The sequence below is a fragment of the Mesoplodon bidens genome (genome assembly GCF_964165515.1).
Source record: "Mesoplodon bidens genome assembly, chromosome: 6".
NCBI classification, from domain to species: domain Eukaryota; kingdom Metazoa; phylum Chordata; class Mammalia; order Artiodactyla; family Ziphiidae; genus Mesoplodon; species Mesoplodon bidens.
Genome location: NC_138162.1, coordinates 72,061,238 through 72,078,755, shown reverse-complemented (window position 1 = coordinate 72,078,755; position 17,518 = coordinate 72,061,238). Strand labels below are relative to the sequence as shown.

The window sequence follows — 17,518 nt, the reverse complement described above, 5'->3', positions numbered from 1 at the left end:
CAGGCACATGAGCCCTCACCTAACAGCCCCCTTCAGAGACAGATACTGTGTTCCCATTCTGCAGATGACCAGACGGTGCTGAGAGCCTTGCATAGCGGAAGACCACAGCCAGTCCATGCTGAAGCCAGCATTTGACTCAGAACCAGAATCCAAAGCCCAGGCTTTCTCCTATTCATCCCTCCATGTCACCAATACGTTGTCCTGACATTTAAGGACAGACTGCTGCTTCTAGATTTCATGTCGATATGATTTAGTTTACAAACTGTTTTCACACACAATAGCATACATAATCCTCACAGCCACCTGGGAGGTAGATGTTGTTTTCATGACACTGGAAAACAGATTGACCCCAAGTCTGGTCAGCCTCAGTTTCTCCCCTGCTTAAAAACTTTCTGTGACTCAACACAGCCTGCAAACTAAGCCCAAAAGCCCCAGCATGGTGTTCACGTGCTCTGAGATTCAGAACCTCAGGTCTGAGCTCCTTTTCTGTACTTTGAACTCCAGCCATACGGGACTAGCAGTTCCCCAAACCTGCCAGGCCGTTCCATGCCTCTGAGCCCTCCCTCCATGTGGATGTCACCTTCCCACCCTCCCCCCAAGTTGTGACTAGTAAATATTTACTTGTCCTCTGCATGGAATGCCCGCTCCCCATCTCATGCTTGGTGACCTCCTGCTTACCTTTCCTGACTCAGAGGAAGCTCATCTTCCTCTAAGAAACCTCTCATGTACCTCCTGCCCCCAAGAAGAACCCATACCCCTGCTGTTCCCTGGACAGGAATCTGGGGTGGCGCCCAGATGATCTGACATCATGGTGGGCATCGAGGTTGACCTCAATAGCTTTCCACCCCAAAGGTCATTCTAATCCAGCCCTGCAATTCCATCCTTCTTGATAGTGACTGGTCAGAAGTGGCCGTGGGATTATTAAATCCCATTCCTGATTTATTAGTGGTCTTTTCTGCCCACCTTTACAGCCTTAGAAACTGGGCCATTGTTCTCATACTTGAGCCAGCTTCTGTGCACGCATCAGCGCTGACGCTAGTTCTCCTGAAACAGCTTACCTGTTGGAGGGGGGAACCAAAGGAGTCCTCCTGACGCCTTCCTGAGAGTTCAGCCTGAGGCTGGCAGAATCCTACTCTTGCTCTCGGGTGCCTGAGGGAGGAGGGGGCTCCTGCTATCCTCCAGAAGCCCTCCAGGCAGCTGGGGCTTCCCTGTTAGGCCCCCCACGTAGACACACTTCCATTCTGCTCCCATCTCGACCTCGCCACTGCCGCTCCACCTTCAGAACTTCTCCATCTGACGGTCTCTTTACTTCACAGGCAATAACTTGTTAGCTCATTAGCACTAAGCAGTCAACAGGCCACAGCTGATCACTATTAGTTCATAGCTTACCTTGCTATCCTGCAGTGTCACAGCTGTTTGCACCTTCACAGGAGATTCCTGGAGGCATCAGCCTTTCTCAAGCTTCAGTAACTTACAAGGCACTGCACTGGATGATTTTACATATTTTATCTCATTTAAATCTCACAGCAATTTTGTAATAATTATTCATTCCCATATTGTAGATGAGGTTGCTGAAGCTCAGAGAGGTAAAGAAACTTGCCCAAGGTCACACAGGTAGTAATGGGAGCTGAGATTCAAGGCCATTCACACTGGGTCCAGGGCCCCACTGGGTGTAGGGCTGTCTGCAGCCTGCTTCAATAACTGCAGAGATATCTACCTGCCTTCTCCACTTTCTGAAAAGCAAGTTCTGTTTGTTCAGCTTCTCCTACAAAAGGGCAGCAGCATCAACCCCCATTTACAGCAATGCCTTTTATAACATTCTAGCATGTTCTGTTGAGGTGTGTGTAAGAGAGCAAAAGCTCACAGTCTTGTGGGGGCACTGAAGAAGGTTCTAATCCCCAAGGAAGATGAGTAAAGAGGATTCTGGTTCCTGAGCAGTGTGAGCAGGAGGGTTTTGAAAAGATCAAAGAGGCATCTCTGCAATCAGTCCCAGTAGCTTATCAGGTGGGCCTGTAGTGCAAGGGGGCCAAGGCCCACCAGGTGGCAGCAGAGAACCGGGCAGTGGCCGGCAAGGTGTCACCTGGTCCAAGCTCTAACCCTGGGCCTGGGGCACAGGAAGGGGCAGCGCCGCATCCAAACTCAAAGCAGGTTTGAACTGGGCCAAAGGGGTAGTGGGTGGGGCAGCCTTGTAGTAACATTGTTGCTAAACTTACTGTTTAGCAAGAGCAAGTTTAGACACTGTGCCAAGCAGGTGGTAATTATCTCCTTTTACTCTCACAACTAATCTAAGAAGTAGATACTATTATTAGCTCTACTTTTTTAGATGCATGCAATGAGGTTCTAAGAGGTTTATGATTTACCCAAGGTCACACAGACTGAATAGAGGAGGCGCAGGCAGTTTGGACTCTAGAGCCCGGACTGTGAGCCTGGTGGCTGGGTGGCTGGGTGTTACACTGCCGGGGAAGATAGGAAGTCCCTAGGAAGGAAGTGTGCAGGGTGAGGGCAGGTGGGGCCTGGCCTGGGCTGACTCTGAGGCAGAGCCTGAGGCCTAGGCCAGTCCAAGGACAGTGACTAGGAGCCTTAGTCAATGGGAACTTCTGGGGGCACTTCCAGGAAACAGGATGTATAGGGTTTTCAGGCTGAGGTTCCCTGGGAACTGTTATTTGAAAAAAGCCACCCCAGCTCATCCTGGGTGATTCACCCTAACAGGGCTGGGCACCTCAGGGGCTGCAAACCACTCAAAGACCTAAAGAGATGCCTTTGTAAGATCTGATCAGGGCTCCCTCGCTGAGCTCCAAAAAGCAGATTAGCTGGAAAGGAAGTGCCCAGACCGGTCACAGTGTCCCCAGTGTGCTGGGCCTGGTCCTGTAGCCCCCTCTGGGGGAGGCGATGCCAGCTGCCTTGTGGTTTCCACCCTGGAATAGTGTCCAGGCACACTCAGGGACGTGGAACTAGCTCACATCACCAGGGGACTTGAGCGAGACCTGGGAGCTTCCCCTTGCCCTGAGATCCAGGTCAGTACCTCCCTCCTTCTGGTCCTGCTGCCAATCATCCAGGGGGCCATGTTAGTAGAGTCCAGCTTAGCACAAACCTTTGGCCTCTTGGATCAGAACTGCATCCTTCTTTCTAGACTAGCACCCACCACTAGGCCTTCCTGGGAGTTATCAGGTGCAACCCTGAGGTTCAGGTTGAAGTTACTCTCCCCAAATCCCTCAACACCAAAGACTTGTATCCTTCCTGATTTTCTTACAAGATCTCCTGAATCAGCCTCAGTTCTGGGAATCCAGACCAAGTCATGCTCCATTACTCTGCTGCAGGGCCTTTGCCCTGGTTCTTCTCTCTGTTTGAAATGTTCTCCCCCCATCTTTGTATGAAGGACGCCTTCTTGTCATTCAGATCTGTTTGCATTTTCTCTCATTTTCAGAAAGAAGAGGATAAGGATCTCACCTAATAAGCATCAACCTCCCCCACCCTGTTTTATTTCTCCCTTGCCGTTTCCACTGATGATTATCCAGTAGGTTGATAATGCCCTCACACAGAACAGTCCAGTGGAAACTGGAAAGCCAGAGGATCAGGAAGGAGTGGGGCTCTTGGATGTTATGGAGAAGGGGACTTTAGTGGTCATTTACTCTAAGTCCTCAGCTGGTGAAAACTCTCACATTCCTTTATTCTGGTGGGTGTTTTGTTTGGTTTTTGCTTTTCCACAATGGTTACAGAGAGCTGGTGAGCAAAGATAATGCTGTCCCACTGAAATGCTTCTGGGCTGTATCCATTTGACTCTTGGAGTAGGCTATGATGTCAGGTTGAATCAGCCCTGGTTTTAATTAAATTCTAGGTAGGTCATATACTACCTTCAAAGAGGAAATTTTGTCTGCTCCTTGCAAATGCAAGAAACCCACACTTCCCAGGGGACAGTCATCTCTGAGGGCATCACAAAAAATCTGGGAGCTCAGCTCAGGAAGATTTAGGGATCCTCTGTTTCCTCTTCTTGATCAGGAGGTCATGGCCCTAGATGACCTCCAGGTCTGAGCCCAAAGTCTCACCAATCCTTTGAGGTAGAGATGAGGGAAGGTATAGGGTGCCCAGTTATATTTGAATTTCAGATAAACAACAATTTTTTTTAGTAAAAATACATCCCATGCAATAAGTGGGGCATACTTACACTAAAAAATATTGCCCGGACACAGTTACACTAAAAAATTATTCATTGTTTATCTGACATTCAAATGTAACTAGGAATCCTATATTTTATCTGGCAACCCTACAGAGAAGGGATCGGCATTTAAAATTAATGGCTTCCCTAAGATGAAACCCTGGGATTGGGGAAAACAGAAGCCACAGTGAGCTGTGACTTTTTGAGGAGAGGAATGAAATCCGTTTCTTTCACGCCAATTAAGCAATCACAAATGACTTCATCAGAAATCCAAACTCGTGACTAACATGGGACTCAAGACCAGGAAAAAAAAATTAAAAAGATTAAGAGCCAGAGAAGCAATCTTCACGCACAGGGCCAGCCAGCAGACGGAGTGGATCCCATCCAGGCAGGTAAGAGCATTGCCATCTCACCCATTTTTCAGAACAGAACAGGGTTGGGAGATGCTGGTGTGATCCTCCAGCCTCTATGACTCCTGGCTGTCGGCAGAATTCCTCCTCAACATTTATAATTCTCCGACTTCTAAAAGTTCACATAGTCTCCTCCTAGGTCCTCCCTCTAGGCTGCCAGGAAGCAAAGCAGAGAAGCAGGAGAAGCATTTGTTCAGGCTGCAGCTGGCTCGTGAGCAGCTGTGTCTGCTCCCTTGAAGAACCAATTTTCTTGGCTCAGGTGGGATGAGGTGCATTTGATGAGCCCACACTGTTTGCCAAGGCTCAAAGCTGGAGGTATAGATTTACAAAAACAACTTAATGCAAAATTAATTAAGTTTTGTGTCTATCATTTTGAGCACAGAGTTCACCCCTACATTATTCACCTGAGATGATCAGTGAGTTCAAGTGTGATTTCTTCTTTACAACTGGGAAGGGAAAATTACACATGAAATGCCCCAAAGAACCGGTTCACGGGGTAAACTCTCTGCTCCTCTCTCCCACTTCTCTTCAGCTGTTTTAAACAGGCTCATTAATACAACTCTATGGGGACCTTTGGGATTCATGAGAACAATAAGAGGAAAGAAAAAAGCACACTAGCAAGGAGAGAAGAGAAACCATTGTTGATTTTTAGCAAGCACACTCTAATCATGACCCCTGAAGTTCATGAGCTTTTTTTTGTTTGTTTGTTTGTTTGTTTTAGCGGTACACGGGCCTCTCACTGTTGTGGCCTCTCCCGTTGCGGAGCACAGGCTCCGGACGCTCAGGGTCAGCGGCCATGGCTCACGGGCCCAGCTGCTCCGCGGCATGTGGGATCTTCCCCGACCAGGGCACGAACCCGTGTCCCCTGCATCGGCAGGCGGACTCTCAATCACTGTGCCACCAGGGAAGCCCCATGAGCTTTTTTTCTATTTGTTTGTATCATAGTTTAAAATTTTGTATTTTGGGGCAGTTTCATTTTTTGGAAAATGGGCTTGGATGATGCTGTGCTAGGCCACACACACATTATGTCATCATAGCCTTCTATTTGTCCAATGATCGATATAAAATAATACCTTTGGAGAGAAATAACTCCACTTATTAACCACAGTCTTGGGCCAGGGAAAGTAAGGAATGAATAAAAATGCTTCTTGTTTGTTCCTCTACAAGTTTATGGTATAGAGTCAAATTAAAGGTCACATTTTTTCCCCCAAATTATAACTCAGTTTGAAAGTTTTTTTCCTTTTGTTTGTGGTTCCTTCTCTGAACCTGAGCAATTTCCACTTGATATTAGTGAAAGAAGGAGGTTCAAATCCTCTCACAGGGAGAAACCAGAGGGTTCGGCTGTCATTCCTGGTCACCTAGCAAGAATGTCTTTGTGGGTGTTTATGAGATGTAAGAACATGCTGGATGCGTGAAATGACACCTGTGTGCCCCTGCTGTTAGGTGACCCGAGGCCTGACCCCACAAGATGCCAAGAGGAGAGGCTCACTACATCTATGGTTCCCCCAAGAAGGGGCACGGCCACTCCTACGTCACAGCTGAAGAGTAAGTTCAAAACCAGACGCAGCGGGGTTTCCAGTTTGCCTTTTGCTGACACAGCCTGCTGGCTTCCCCCAGCACATGCCTGTCTGTAAAACTCTCTAGTGTCTATTTCTCCAGAAAGTAAAGACCCTGGCAATGAGGTGAGGAGACCCTGTGGTCCTACAAGGGACCTGAAGCTTCTCTGAGGCCAAAGAGGCAAGGAGGTAGGAAAGGTAAAAAGCTGGATCTTGCCATTTTTGTCTGCATTCTTGGCTATGAGGCATTCATTGTAGGTTCTCAGGCTGAAAAACATCTGTCCGGGAGCAAGATGCCTCTTTCCTCAAGCCTTGCCTGTCTACTCCACTCAGGCTCCCGGATGTGGTTTGCAGACAGAACAAAGGCAAGTTGCCAAAGGGCAAGTGAGGATGAAGGGTAGATGTGTGTGACTCCACCTGCTGACTGACTCCAAGGTGAAGAGGGTCATAACCTTTGCATCAGTACTTTATCCTAAAGAAAGGTGTTTCGTATTATGAATTAATTTAAAATAAGTATTTACGTGATTAGACATGTCTAAGTGCTAAGCATTGTATACCAGCCCAAGATGCTATTCTTGCCTTTGAAAAAATCTTACAACCTAGTGGAAGAGTTAGGCATGGGAGTAATTTCGGCAAGTGTATGTGCTGTGATGGGAACACAGGCTGTAGGACACACTCTGCATGGATGAGAGTGGGCAAGGTGGGGGGATAGTGGCAGGGTCCCCCCCACCCCGAGTGGAGAATCCAACAGGACAAACGAGGAACCTGGTTTTTATGTGGACCATCTCTTAAGTGGTCTGCTCAGAACTTTCTGCAAACCTGCTCTCTTGGGAAAGAACTGTTGAATAGCTTTACCAGAATGACCTAGCAGGGGCAAGAGACATGAAGAACCCATCAAAGGCACCCGAGGAGGAGTTCAGGCTGGAGCATTTCCTCAGAAGACTCTAGTGGGATTCTCTAACATCCCTGCATGGTCAACTGGGAGTGGAGGTGGGGAGATCTTCTGAAAAAATGTCCCAAGAGCAAAAATATACTCTTGCACATGGTATTAGGTAGGATATCTTTCAGCTCTTGTATGATGCCTCAACAGACTCTGTGAAACCACCGTCAAGAGAGGTTCTCAGTTGAGGGGGCATAAGCCGCCTATAGAGCTTGTGAAAATGCAGCTTCCTAGGAACTGCTACCCAAGAGGCTGACTCAGTAGGTCTGGGGGCGGGGGGCCCAGGATCTGCACTTTAACATGCATCTCAGGCAACTCTACTGCAGAAGGTATCTGGGTGACATCTGAGGAGCCCTGCCTGGCTGGGCAGTGGGTTCTTGTGGTATGTCTGGCACATCCCAGTGTTCTCGGCTCTCACTAGGTGTGTGTGAGTGCAATGTAACTGCATGAAGAGCTGGAACAGAAGGCTTCCCTGGTGGCGCAGTGGTTAAGAGTCCGCCTGCCAGTGCAGGGGTCATGGGTTCGAGCCCTGGTCTGGGAAGATCCCACATGCCGTGGAGCAACTAAGCCCATGCGCCACAACTACTAAGCCTGCGCTCTAGAGTCCACGAGCCACAAGTACTGAAGCCCGCGTGCCTAGAGCCTGTGCTCTGCAACAAGAGAAGCCACCGCAGTGAGAAGCCCGCGCACCAAAATGAAGACCTGACACAGCCAAAAATAAATAAATTGAAAAAAAAATAAAAGAGCTAGAACAGAGCTCTATGTGTGTCAAGATGTCCAAGGAGGTGACCACAGACCTGGGGGGTGGAATTAGAGCACAGGCATGCTGGGAGTTGAATCAGCTGCCTCCAGTCACGAGAGCCCACTGAATGTCCCCGTGACAGCTTCATTTCAGGAAAGGGCGATGCAGCAGGAAGGGCACTGGCTGGGTACCTTGGGCCAGACGCTGGGAATGCTGGTTCTGCCACTCTCCGGTTGTACAACCTTGGGCATTTTACCAGCCTAAAATCTTGAGGATGTCAGATGTGAAGTGAACATCCTACACACCCCAGTGGATTGTTGTGGGCCTATAGTGGGGTGCTTGCCCCAGTGCTTGGCGGGGTTGTTGTGAGAATTCAATAATCTAATGCATGTAGCATGGTTATCATGGTGCCCAGCTTACGGCAGACATTAAGTCAATATTCCTTTCCACTTCTTTTTTGTGGACTGATAGTTGGGGAAAATGTTTTAAACTATCCCTAAAGAAAAGAAAAGATAAATATGTTGTCTCAATAAATATGTTGTCCACATAAGGGTCGGTTGCTACTGCACCTGTTGCACCTGGAACTTGGGTGCTGGGGCCCAGGCCAATTAGCACTGCTGCTGTGGGCACGCACCTGAGAGGCTTCCAGAGATGGTCCTGTCCCTGGGTACGAGTGCTGGAGGCCTGGTGGGTGCTTGGTGTGGCGTGGGGTGGGACACTCCTTGGGGACTGCTCTGACTGAAAAGCCCCTGTGAAGAGAACACATTGATGCACATTTCATTATAATCTGGAACAAGGTTTCTGTACCAAGATGTATTTGTCTATCTCTCGGGCCAGGGCTGCAGGGATTGGCATCCTGATGGTGATCCTGGGAATCTTACTGCTCATCAGCTGCTGGTATTGTAGAAGACGAAGTGGATACAGAAGCTTGAAGGTGGTAAAGTTCCCACTGCTGGGTCCCTCCAGATCAAGGACCTCCTTTCTCCTTCTTTCTCTGAATTTCTGGGGAGTGGGGTGACATTCTCATGATCACCTCTGGCTCTGATTTCTGGTTCCAATGAGTCTTTCTCTACATTGTACTTCTTGTAACTCTTCCTTTGCCTCTGCCCACGTGTGAACACCAGTCAGGAACTTGGTCCATCTTTTTGGTTCCACTCACAGGAAACTTGAGTGCCTATCTGTGTATGTAGCTGAGCACTTGGTTTGTGGGGCACAGGGGAAGGGTTCATGGTTCTCTTGCACAGTGAACAGCAGCATGTGAGATACTCCAGATCTTACCAATCCTTCTGGGGATTCCCAGTGGCTCTGTTACTTCACTTAGAGGCCCGCTCCTCTCACCTTGCCTCTTCACCCCTTTCCTCCCAGGTTGCCTGGGAATTCCAAGTTCTTCTAACTGTGTTAGCAAGCAACCCATCATACCCAGGACCCAGCCAGGCATCAGTGCAGTGAGGAAACCATCCACCCCTCAGCAGCACAAAAGACCACCAGGTTTTTAACAGATTCCTTCCTCCACTGATGGCCAATGTGGTTTTAATAGGATTTTTGCTCCTTTACCCATACGAGCAGGAAGTTAACAAATGACACGGTCCAGCCTTGGGGTAGCAGGATCTTCCACATATAAGAAACATCAACAGAGTCTCTAAACTATAAAGACGACAGGTTTCAGAAACCTTGCTTCAAAGCCAGGTAGCACTTTGGAACTTAAACATTCTCCACAGTGAGAAATGGGATGGAAGGAGAGTTGCAACTTGCTCTCTCTCTTCCTTTCTCTCTCTCCCTCTCTGCCTTGTTAGTGCAGATCTGAAAGCTTCTGAGGTTGATAAGTAATGGAAAAAAATTGATATTTACAAAAGATGTTGGAAAGTTCCAGTCCTCATTCAGCAAGCACTTCATGCAGAGAAAGAGGTTCTGTGATGGAGGGGAAGACTGGCCTGGGTGGAGGGTAGGAGCCTGCGGCAGTCTGAGGAGGAGAAAGGAAAGGTGAGAGCTGTAGCTTCAGATTCTTCTCCTCCTTGCCGGGAAGCCTGGGCAGTCCCATGTGTCCCTTTCCCTAATGCCCATCTTGCCATAGTGTCCCAGATAACAACCATGAAAGACAGGGTGAGCTTGGGGGAATACAGCCACCAAGAAGCAGCCCTCCAGTGCGGTGACATTTATGGGAAGGAGAAGTTTCTGAGCCTGAATAAGACTCCAGACCAAGTTCTGTAGCAAAGTCTTGGGTTAGGAGGTTAGGGATAAAACTCTTTGCTCTCTACCACACACTCCATGTGTACCTCTAGCGCTGGGTTATGACATTGCCTTGTAATTTGTTATTTACTTTTTGCTTCTTCACCCCTTCTCTTCCTCCTATTTATGAGCTGGGACAGAGAATATTTCTTATTCATCTTTGTACCTCCAGTGCCTAGCACGGTGCCTGGCACACAGCAGTCACCCAATCGTACGGCATAAGGAGTTGGTCTCATTGTCTGCCATTGACTTGCTTGATGGTCTTAGAGTTTCATTTCTCTGAGCCTCATTTACTCTATTATACACCTAGACACAGATGATATAACATGATGTGTATCAGTTTTTATTTAATATGTTTTCTTCTATAATTTAAAAAATTTCATTCTATGTTTGCATATTTAAAAAGTTTTTTAAATAAATAAATTTATTATTTTATTTATTTACTTTTGGCTGCATTGGGTCTTCGTTGCTGCGCGTGGGCTTTCTCCAGTTGCGGCGAGCGGGGGCTACTCTTCGTTGCGGTGCGCGGGCTTCTCATTGTGGTGGCCTCTCTTGTTGCGGAGCACAGGTTCTAGGAGTGCGGGCTTCAGTAGTTGTGGCTCGCAGGCTCTAGAGAGCAGGCTCAGTAGCTGTGGCGCACAGGTTTAGTTGCTCCATGGCATGTGGCATCTTCCTGGACCAGGGCTCGAACCTGTGTCCCCTGCATTGGCAGGTGGACTCTTAACCACTGTGGCACCAAGGAAGCCCTATGTCTGCATAGTAAAAGAAAAATGATTTAGTCTTTCAAGGAGTAAAAACTCTACAAACTCAGTATGTTGGTACCCATTTCCTAACTGTCCACGATTGCTAGCTTGATGCTACCCGGACAAAAAGGCAATGTGTTTTTTTTTTTTTTTCCTTTCTGCTTCAACACTCTCATCTTAAATGTGTTCAATTGAAGAGTAACAGTCTTAGTGTTGTGGGCTCAGACACTGAGCATTTTGCCTGGTGTAGTTCAAGTTCAACTTGCCACCCTCCATTCCTCCAGGTCTAGACCAGTGATTTGCAGAGTTTTTGGAATTTTTATGAGATAGAACTGTGTTTAAATTCCCTTGTTCCCTAATGTTTAAAAATGCTGTCATTTATTTTTAAAATTAATATTAAAATCTTGTTTTGAGACTTTCATATCTCCTGAAAAGCCAGGTTGGGGACCAGCAGTCTAAGAAGTTTAGGCAAAATTATGTAAAATAGTGCATTAAGTACTGCATTTAATTACATAATCATCTCCCTGTCTCTCTTTGGTGATTCTATTTTCATTATAAAGCAGAAGAACATACGTGATGATAAACGCGAGTTTTGGGTACCTGAATCACTCCACCTGTAGCAACCTTCATTAGGCTTTGAAATATGTTTATTCTCCCACTTACACTGACCACAGAATGGTAGAAAGGTTGGTTGGAATTAAGGTCTCCTAAAATTTCCGCTTTGGCTAACAATTCCCCTTAGATCTGAAAAACATCTTCTGAAAGAAAAGACTGCTTTTTGCAGCAATGTGTCTCAGAGGAAAATGATTTGTAAGGGAGTGGAAGTTGGCTTTCATATTTATCAGTTTTACTCTTTCACTTGGGAAGTTTAGGACATAATACTTTTGATTCTTGGGGAAGAATTTAAAGGCTCTGCTGATAGCTCAGTTTACACTCATGTCTTGCGATGCCGTGTCTCGCAATGTATGGTCAGGGGCCTTTGCACTTGAATCACCTAGAGTTCTTGCTAAAATGCAGATTCTGGGACCATCTCTGGTGGTGGGACCTGGGAACCTATGTTTTAACACACACACTGAAGTTTAATGCAAATACAGAGAATTGGCAGTGAACTGGGGAAGTGGCCCACTTCCTATCCTCACCTGCCATAGGATAGGAGCCCACGCTCCTATCCTATGGCAGGTGAGGATTAAAAAAAAAAAAGAATAAAAGTAATAATTGAGGTAAAGGGAGAGAATGCATTAAACACCTTACCTGAGATATATTGCTGGGAGTGGTGGAGGGGAGTAGAACCTCCCTGGGCCCTCAGGTCAAAATTGGGGTTCTTGTGCTTATATCTTTCCAAGGGGTAGTGTCAATAATGATTTCAGACTAGAGTTTAGGAAAATTACTTCTTTACAGTCTGCACACTGTGTAGGTATCACCTCCAACCATGTGTGGCCTCATCCAATTGATGTTCCAAACACTTTTCCTCCCTGGGAGACTTGATGCCCTTGGTGCCTTCACACCCTTCTCTTCCAACCCAGTAACCCCAATAATCAGCCATGGTCTGCAGACAAGCCTGCAGAGGCACTGAACACCTGCACAGCCTCCCTATTCCAGCACCCCTCAGCCAGGACCACAGAGAGCTGCTCATGCCCTACTGGTGGATTGGGTTCAGATATGTTTGGGTCTGTATCTTAAAAAAATGAATTAGGTGCGAGCATTTAAAAGTAACAGTTTACATAAAAATCTTAATTTCTAGTTTCTTTTTTTAAAAAAATCAAAAGATCTGGCAAAAACTGGCAGCTCTGCAGTGGTTTGTCCCTTTAGATGGGATATACTCTCCTTCCTTTCCTATGGTCCCCACTTGACCTCCTCCTCCAAGTGTCTGAGCGTAGCTGAGTCACCCCAGGCACAGGCAATAAGAAATTGCATTGTCTGGAGAGCAGTGGTTCTCTGTGTGGCCCTGGACCAGCAGGATCCGCATCACCCAGGGAACTTGTTAGAAATACAAATTTGTGAGCCTTCACCCTAAACATACTATGTAAGAAATTCTGGGTGTGAGCCCAGCAATCTGTGTTTAACAAACCCTCCAGGTGACGCTGATGTATTCTAAGGTTTGAGAACCACTGCTGTGGAGAATTTAACAGTAAAAGCAACTAAAAGTTAGTCTGCTTTTTATAATCACATGTGCCAGCAATTTAAAACAATGTCAGTAATGAAATACTCCCCCTCACTAGGGTGGACCGCTCCTGCAGTCCCCATTTTCGTATGTGTCTCTGCCTTGCATAAATGGTTGTCATTCTATTATAGGGTGGACCGCTCCTGCAGTCCCCATTTTCGTATGTGTCTCTGCCTTGCATAAATGGTTGTCATTCTATTCTAGGGATGGAGAGCATTACCTCCTAAACCTATGCAAACCACCGAACTAAGCTTTTACCAACCCCTCCCCCAATAACTCAAGGTGCACGACAGCCTTTGACTGACTTGCCATCATTGTTGTGATGTGACTTGGACGCTCAGTGCTACAGCCACAGTATTTCTATCACAACACAGGCATTCGTACTGTTTCAGATATTTTGCTGTCATTATGGGGAAGGCAGAAATAGTGTCCCTGCTATCAAGTTGCTCATATGCTTGTCCTTACTGTGATACCAGCTCCTGCTTCACTAGCTCTGATCTCTTCCACTTGTAACCATTCTCTGAGAGCCATTTTTTAGATTCACTCTTTTTTTCCTTCCCTTCAAAAATATTCGTTGACTAACTAGTGGGTGTCAGGCACTGTACCAGGTGCTTCACCTTTAATTAATTCCCACAACAATTCTGAGATGTAGGCGATATTATCTTCATATTACAGATGAAAACACTGAAATTCAGAGAGATAAAGTGACTAGCCTGAGGATACACAGCGAATAAGTGGCAGAACCAAGATTAAAACCCATTCTTAAAACTTTGGCTTCTTCCTCTTTTCTTTAATGGACTCAATTATTTTTTCCTCACCCACTTACCTTCATGAATTCACATTTCAGGACAAAAGCATTCATGCTCGTACTCAAAGTACCTTAACAGGAAGATGTTCACGTGAGGGGCTTGGTCACCAGGACGCCAAACTTCCTTTTCAAGAGAACAATTGTGAACCTGTGGTAGGTTGAGATCCTGCATCTTGGTGTTTTTGTGTATGGCTGGTTTTAACTTAAATGAATAAAATTATTCCCATTTAGAAAGCAAGGGCCATGTGAATGTGCTTAATGCTACTGACTTTAAAAAGTGGTTAAAATGGTAAATTTTTGTTATGTATATTTTACCATAATAAAAAATAAATAGTAAGATTAAAAACAAGGGAATCATAGAGATTTTCTTAAATTGTGTCCTCTCATACCCAGATTTTCCAGGGTCAATAATGAGACCCCTACATGTAAGATCTAAAGGAAGAATTTGGTTCTGGATACAATATCCTTTTGTCTTATGTTTTTAGTATAATTGCCTTTGTCCTGAACATAGATATTATCTAATGGAGAAAAAAAAAGTACCTACTATTAATTGTATAGAGTTGCACTGTCCAATAGGGTAGCCACTAGTCACATGTGGCCATTGAACACTTGAAACAGAGTTGTTTGAATTAAGATGTGCTGGAATACATACCAGATTTCAAAAACTTAGTATAAGGAAAAGAGTATAATTCATTAATGATTTTTATATTGACTACATGTCGAAGTGATAATATTTTGGTAGGTGGGGTTAAATAAAATATATTAGTGAGATCAATTTTACTTGTTTCTCTTAATTTTTTAAACTGTAGCTACTAGAAATTTTAAAATCACATATGTGGTGCACTCTATTTCTATTGGACAGTGCTGGTATAGATGTAGTACATCATAGTTTTTGAGAGCACTGACTCCAGAGCCAAGTTACTCCATGACTTACCAGTTGTGTGATCTTCGGCAAGTGACTTAACCTCCTTGTGCCTCAGTTTCCCGACCTGTAACATGAAAACCTTGAAAATACTCCCAGGGTTGTTGTGAACATTAAATGAAGGCTGACACATTTGTGCTCTGTTGATAGTAGCAATGGCCTTTAGACACGACTATAGGGATTTATGCTTGTGGTAAAAATGCAGTGTGATCGGTGTCTGTTTAACAGGATTCAAGAATTCATTAGTTAGGGTTTGGGGCTTCTACTGACAAGGATAATCCAGGTATAAATAAGTTTCTGAAATTTTTGGGAAGTTACTTAGCCCTTTTTTTCTCTGCCGTTGTTTCCCCCAACAATGTTTCAACATATATACTTGTGTAACCTAATAACGATTACCTCATTGGGTGGAAATTAGCTGTGGACAGTTAAACAAGTTTCAATCCAGAACAAAAGTATAAACATCACGCTAACTATTTTGACTTAATCCCTCTTCCAGAACCCTATGTACTGCTGCCAAGCCCGTGATCTCCTTTCTCACCCTCACAGGTTCCCAACGCTCCACCTGCCTATGAGAAACTCTCCACAGAACAGTCACCACCACCTTACTCTCCGTGAGAGCCAGCGAGGCCCCTGAGAGATGCTGAAGTGATTTCCCCCACACTTTTTGTTGAATCTGATGTGGACATGTAATGTTCTGCTTCAGAATGCTGTAGAAACAGTGTACATCATCTCTACTATTAAGCTGAGTGTTAAATTCTTTATAGGGCAACTAGCAGTACTGATTGAGGAAATGATGAGAAATATTAAAATGGGAAAAGTTTGTCAATAAACATTGTAATGGATGATACTATCTGTGCTAGTAATAATAAATCTACAGTATTATTTTCTGAGGGAGATCTTTCAAGTGTGTGTTCTGGGATCATTTGATTTCTTTTTAAGTTGAAATATGGCTAATAACTAACAAACTGCTATTCTGATTTTTGAAGACACAGCCTCTTGACCTACATGAACTCTAACAGGACTGTTGCAGGTGAGTCTGTGCTACAGAGCACTCACAAAGGATACTTTTACAGGTTTAAGACCAAGAGCTAAATGACCTACCAAATTATAGTCAGATTCATCTGATCAGGAAAGTGTCAGCAATGTCTCTTTGTTTTCTAAAATTCCATGATGCTACAATAATATACTGCAGAGATCCTGTATCTTCAGCAATACATATCGTGCAGTTCTAATCACATTTCACTTCAAGGATCAATGCTATGATAATTAATGACGAGAACTTTCTGTTAAACCAGAAGGTGGTGTAAGGACTTGTAAACAAGTAAAAGCTACTGTAGTTTGGCTGACGTCTTGTCTTAAATATTCCAAAGGCAATTTAGCTCCTTTGAGCTCCCAAATCCCTCTCAAAAGCACATACAGAAGAAATCATAAGGGACCAGAAATTCTGGAATGGTGTCATTATTTGTATAAAAATATTGCAATTTATCTGTGTGACATCTACATAACATTATCTGTTTTTCTTTCACTGAAAAATTATTTTGGCTTAACTTATATCACCATCCTAAATGGAAAATCAGTATCATTTTTCATAAGTAGAGGATGATTATAAAAAATGAAGATAATGAAAGCAAATTACTTTTATTGAAACCTAGGAAGATACTGATGGTCACAGAATGCTGTCAACTTGAGACTTGCCCTCGTTATTAAAGAGGGAGATTAGCAAGAATCAGAGAAAATCTTTTGATGTAATTAGAAGGCTTGCAAGAGAAAGAAATGACTTGCTCACTCTGTGACTCACTGTTGTTTAATGCCAAGTCAGTAAACCACCTAAAATCACCTTGTGTCATTGGAAACACCAGTGTGGCATAATTGCATCATTTTCACCAAAAGACAAGATTGCACAGAGGAGAAAAAACACTGAATAAAGAGACATTATACACATTGAAAAAAAATGTCATTCCACAAAATACTAAAAGACCCCCCCCCCCGCCCTTCCTGATTCTGTCCAGTCCTAACACTTAAAATAAGCCCTCTCCCTCCCGTTTTCAAACAAATAAGTTCTGAAAAAGAAAACTTCATTAGGATTTGGCCAGCTTCTGTCCTCATGACAGGGCCCCGTCTGAGCCTCAATCCTCCCCTTCTTATAGAAGAGCCTGTGCCCCACCATGACCAACCACAGCTGCTTATTTATTTACTATTGTGTGTCATTGAACCACCCCTCCACCCTGCTATAACCAATCCTCCTGTAATTAATAAAAGTGTTAGTGGGAATGTAAAAAAAATTTTTTTTGACAAAAGAATAAAGTTGGATCCCTATCTCACATCATTACAAAAATTAGCTCAAAAAAAAATCATAGAGCTAAGTATAGGAGTTAAGACTACTCCTTAGTTAAGATTTCTCCTTGTTTCTCTTAGGAGAAAACAAAAGAGTAAATCTTTGCAACATTAGATTTGTAATGGTTTCTTAGTTATGATGCAAAACCACAAGTAATGTTGGTAAATTGGAATTCATCAAAATTAAAAGCACTGTGCTTCAAATGAAGGACAAATCAAGAAGGAGAAGACACACAGCACTGGGAGAAAATATCTGCAAATGATATAACTGGTAAGGGAATTGTATGTGGTATATATAAGTAACTCTTACAACTCAATAAAAAGAAAACCCAATTAAAAAGTGAGCACAGGGCTTCCCTGGTGGCTCAGTGGTTGAGAGTCCGCCTGCCGATGCAGGGGATGCGGGTTCGTGCCCCGGTCCGGGAGGATCCCACATGCCGTGGAGCGGCTGGGCCCGTGAGCCATGGCCGCTGAGCCTGCGTGTCCGGAGCCTGTGCTCCGCAACGGGAGAGGCCACAGCAGT

At 44.8% G+C, this 17,518-nt stretch overlaps 1 protein-coding gene across 1 annotated transcript; it reads left to right on the top strand.

Annotated features, from left to right (window-relative positions):
- Nucleotides 1-3,474: 3,474 nt before the first annotated feature.
- MLANA (melan-A) lies at nucleotides 3,475-15,288 on the top strand. The gene is made up of 6 exons (XM_081237733.1): nucleotides 3,475-3,514; nucleotides 4,398-4,545; nucleotides 6,007-6,108; nucleotides 8,639-8,735; nucleotides 13,779-13,892; nucleotides 15,208-15,288. Exons 3-6 carry the CDS (start codon nucleotides 6,032-6,034, stop codon nucleotides 15,274-15,276), a joined length of 357 nt encoding a protein of 118 aa, XP_081093859.1. The 5' UTR covers nucleotides 3,475-3,514; nucleotides 4,398-4,545; nucleotides 6,007-6,031; the 3' UTR covers nucleotides 15,277-15,288.
- Nucleotides 15,289-17,518: the final 2,230 nt, after the last annotated feature.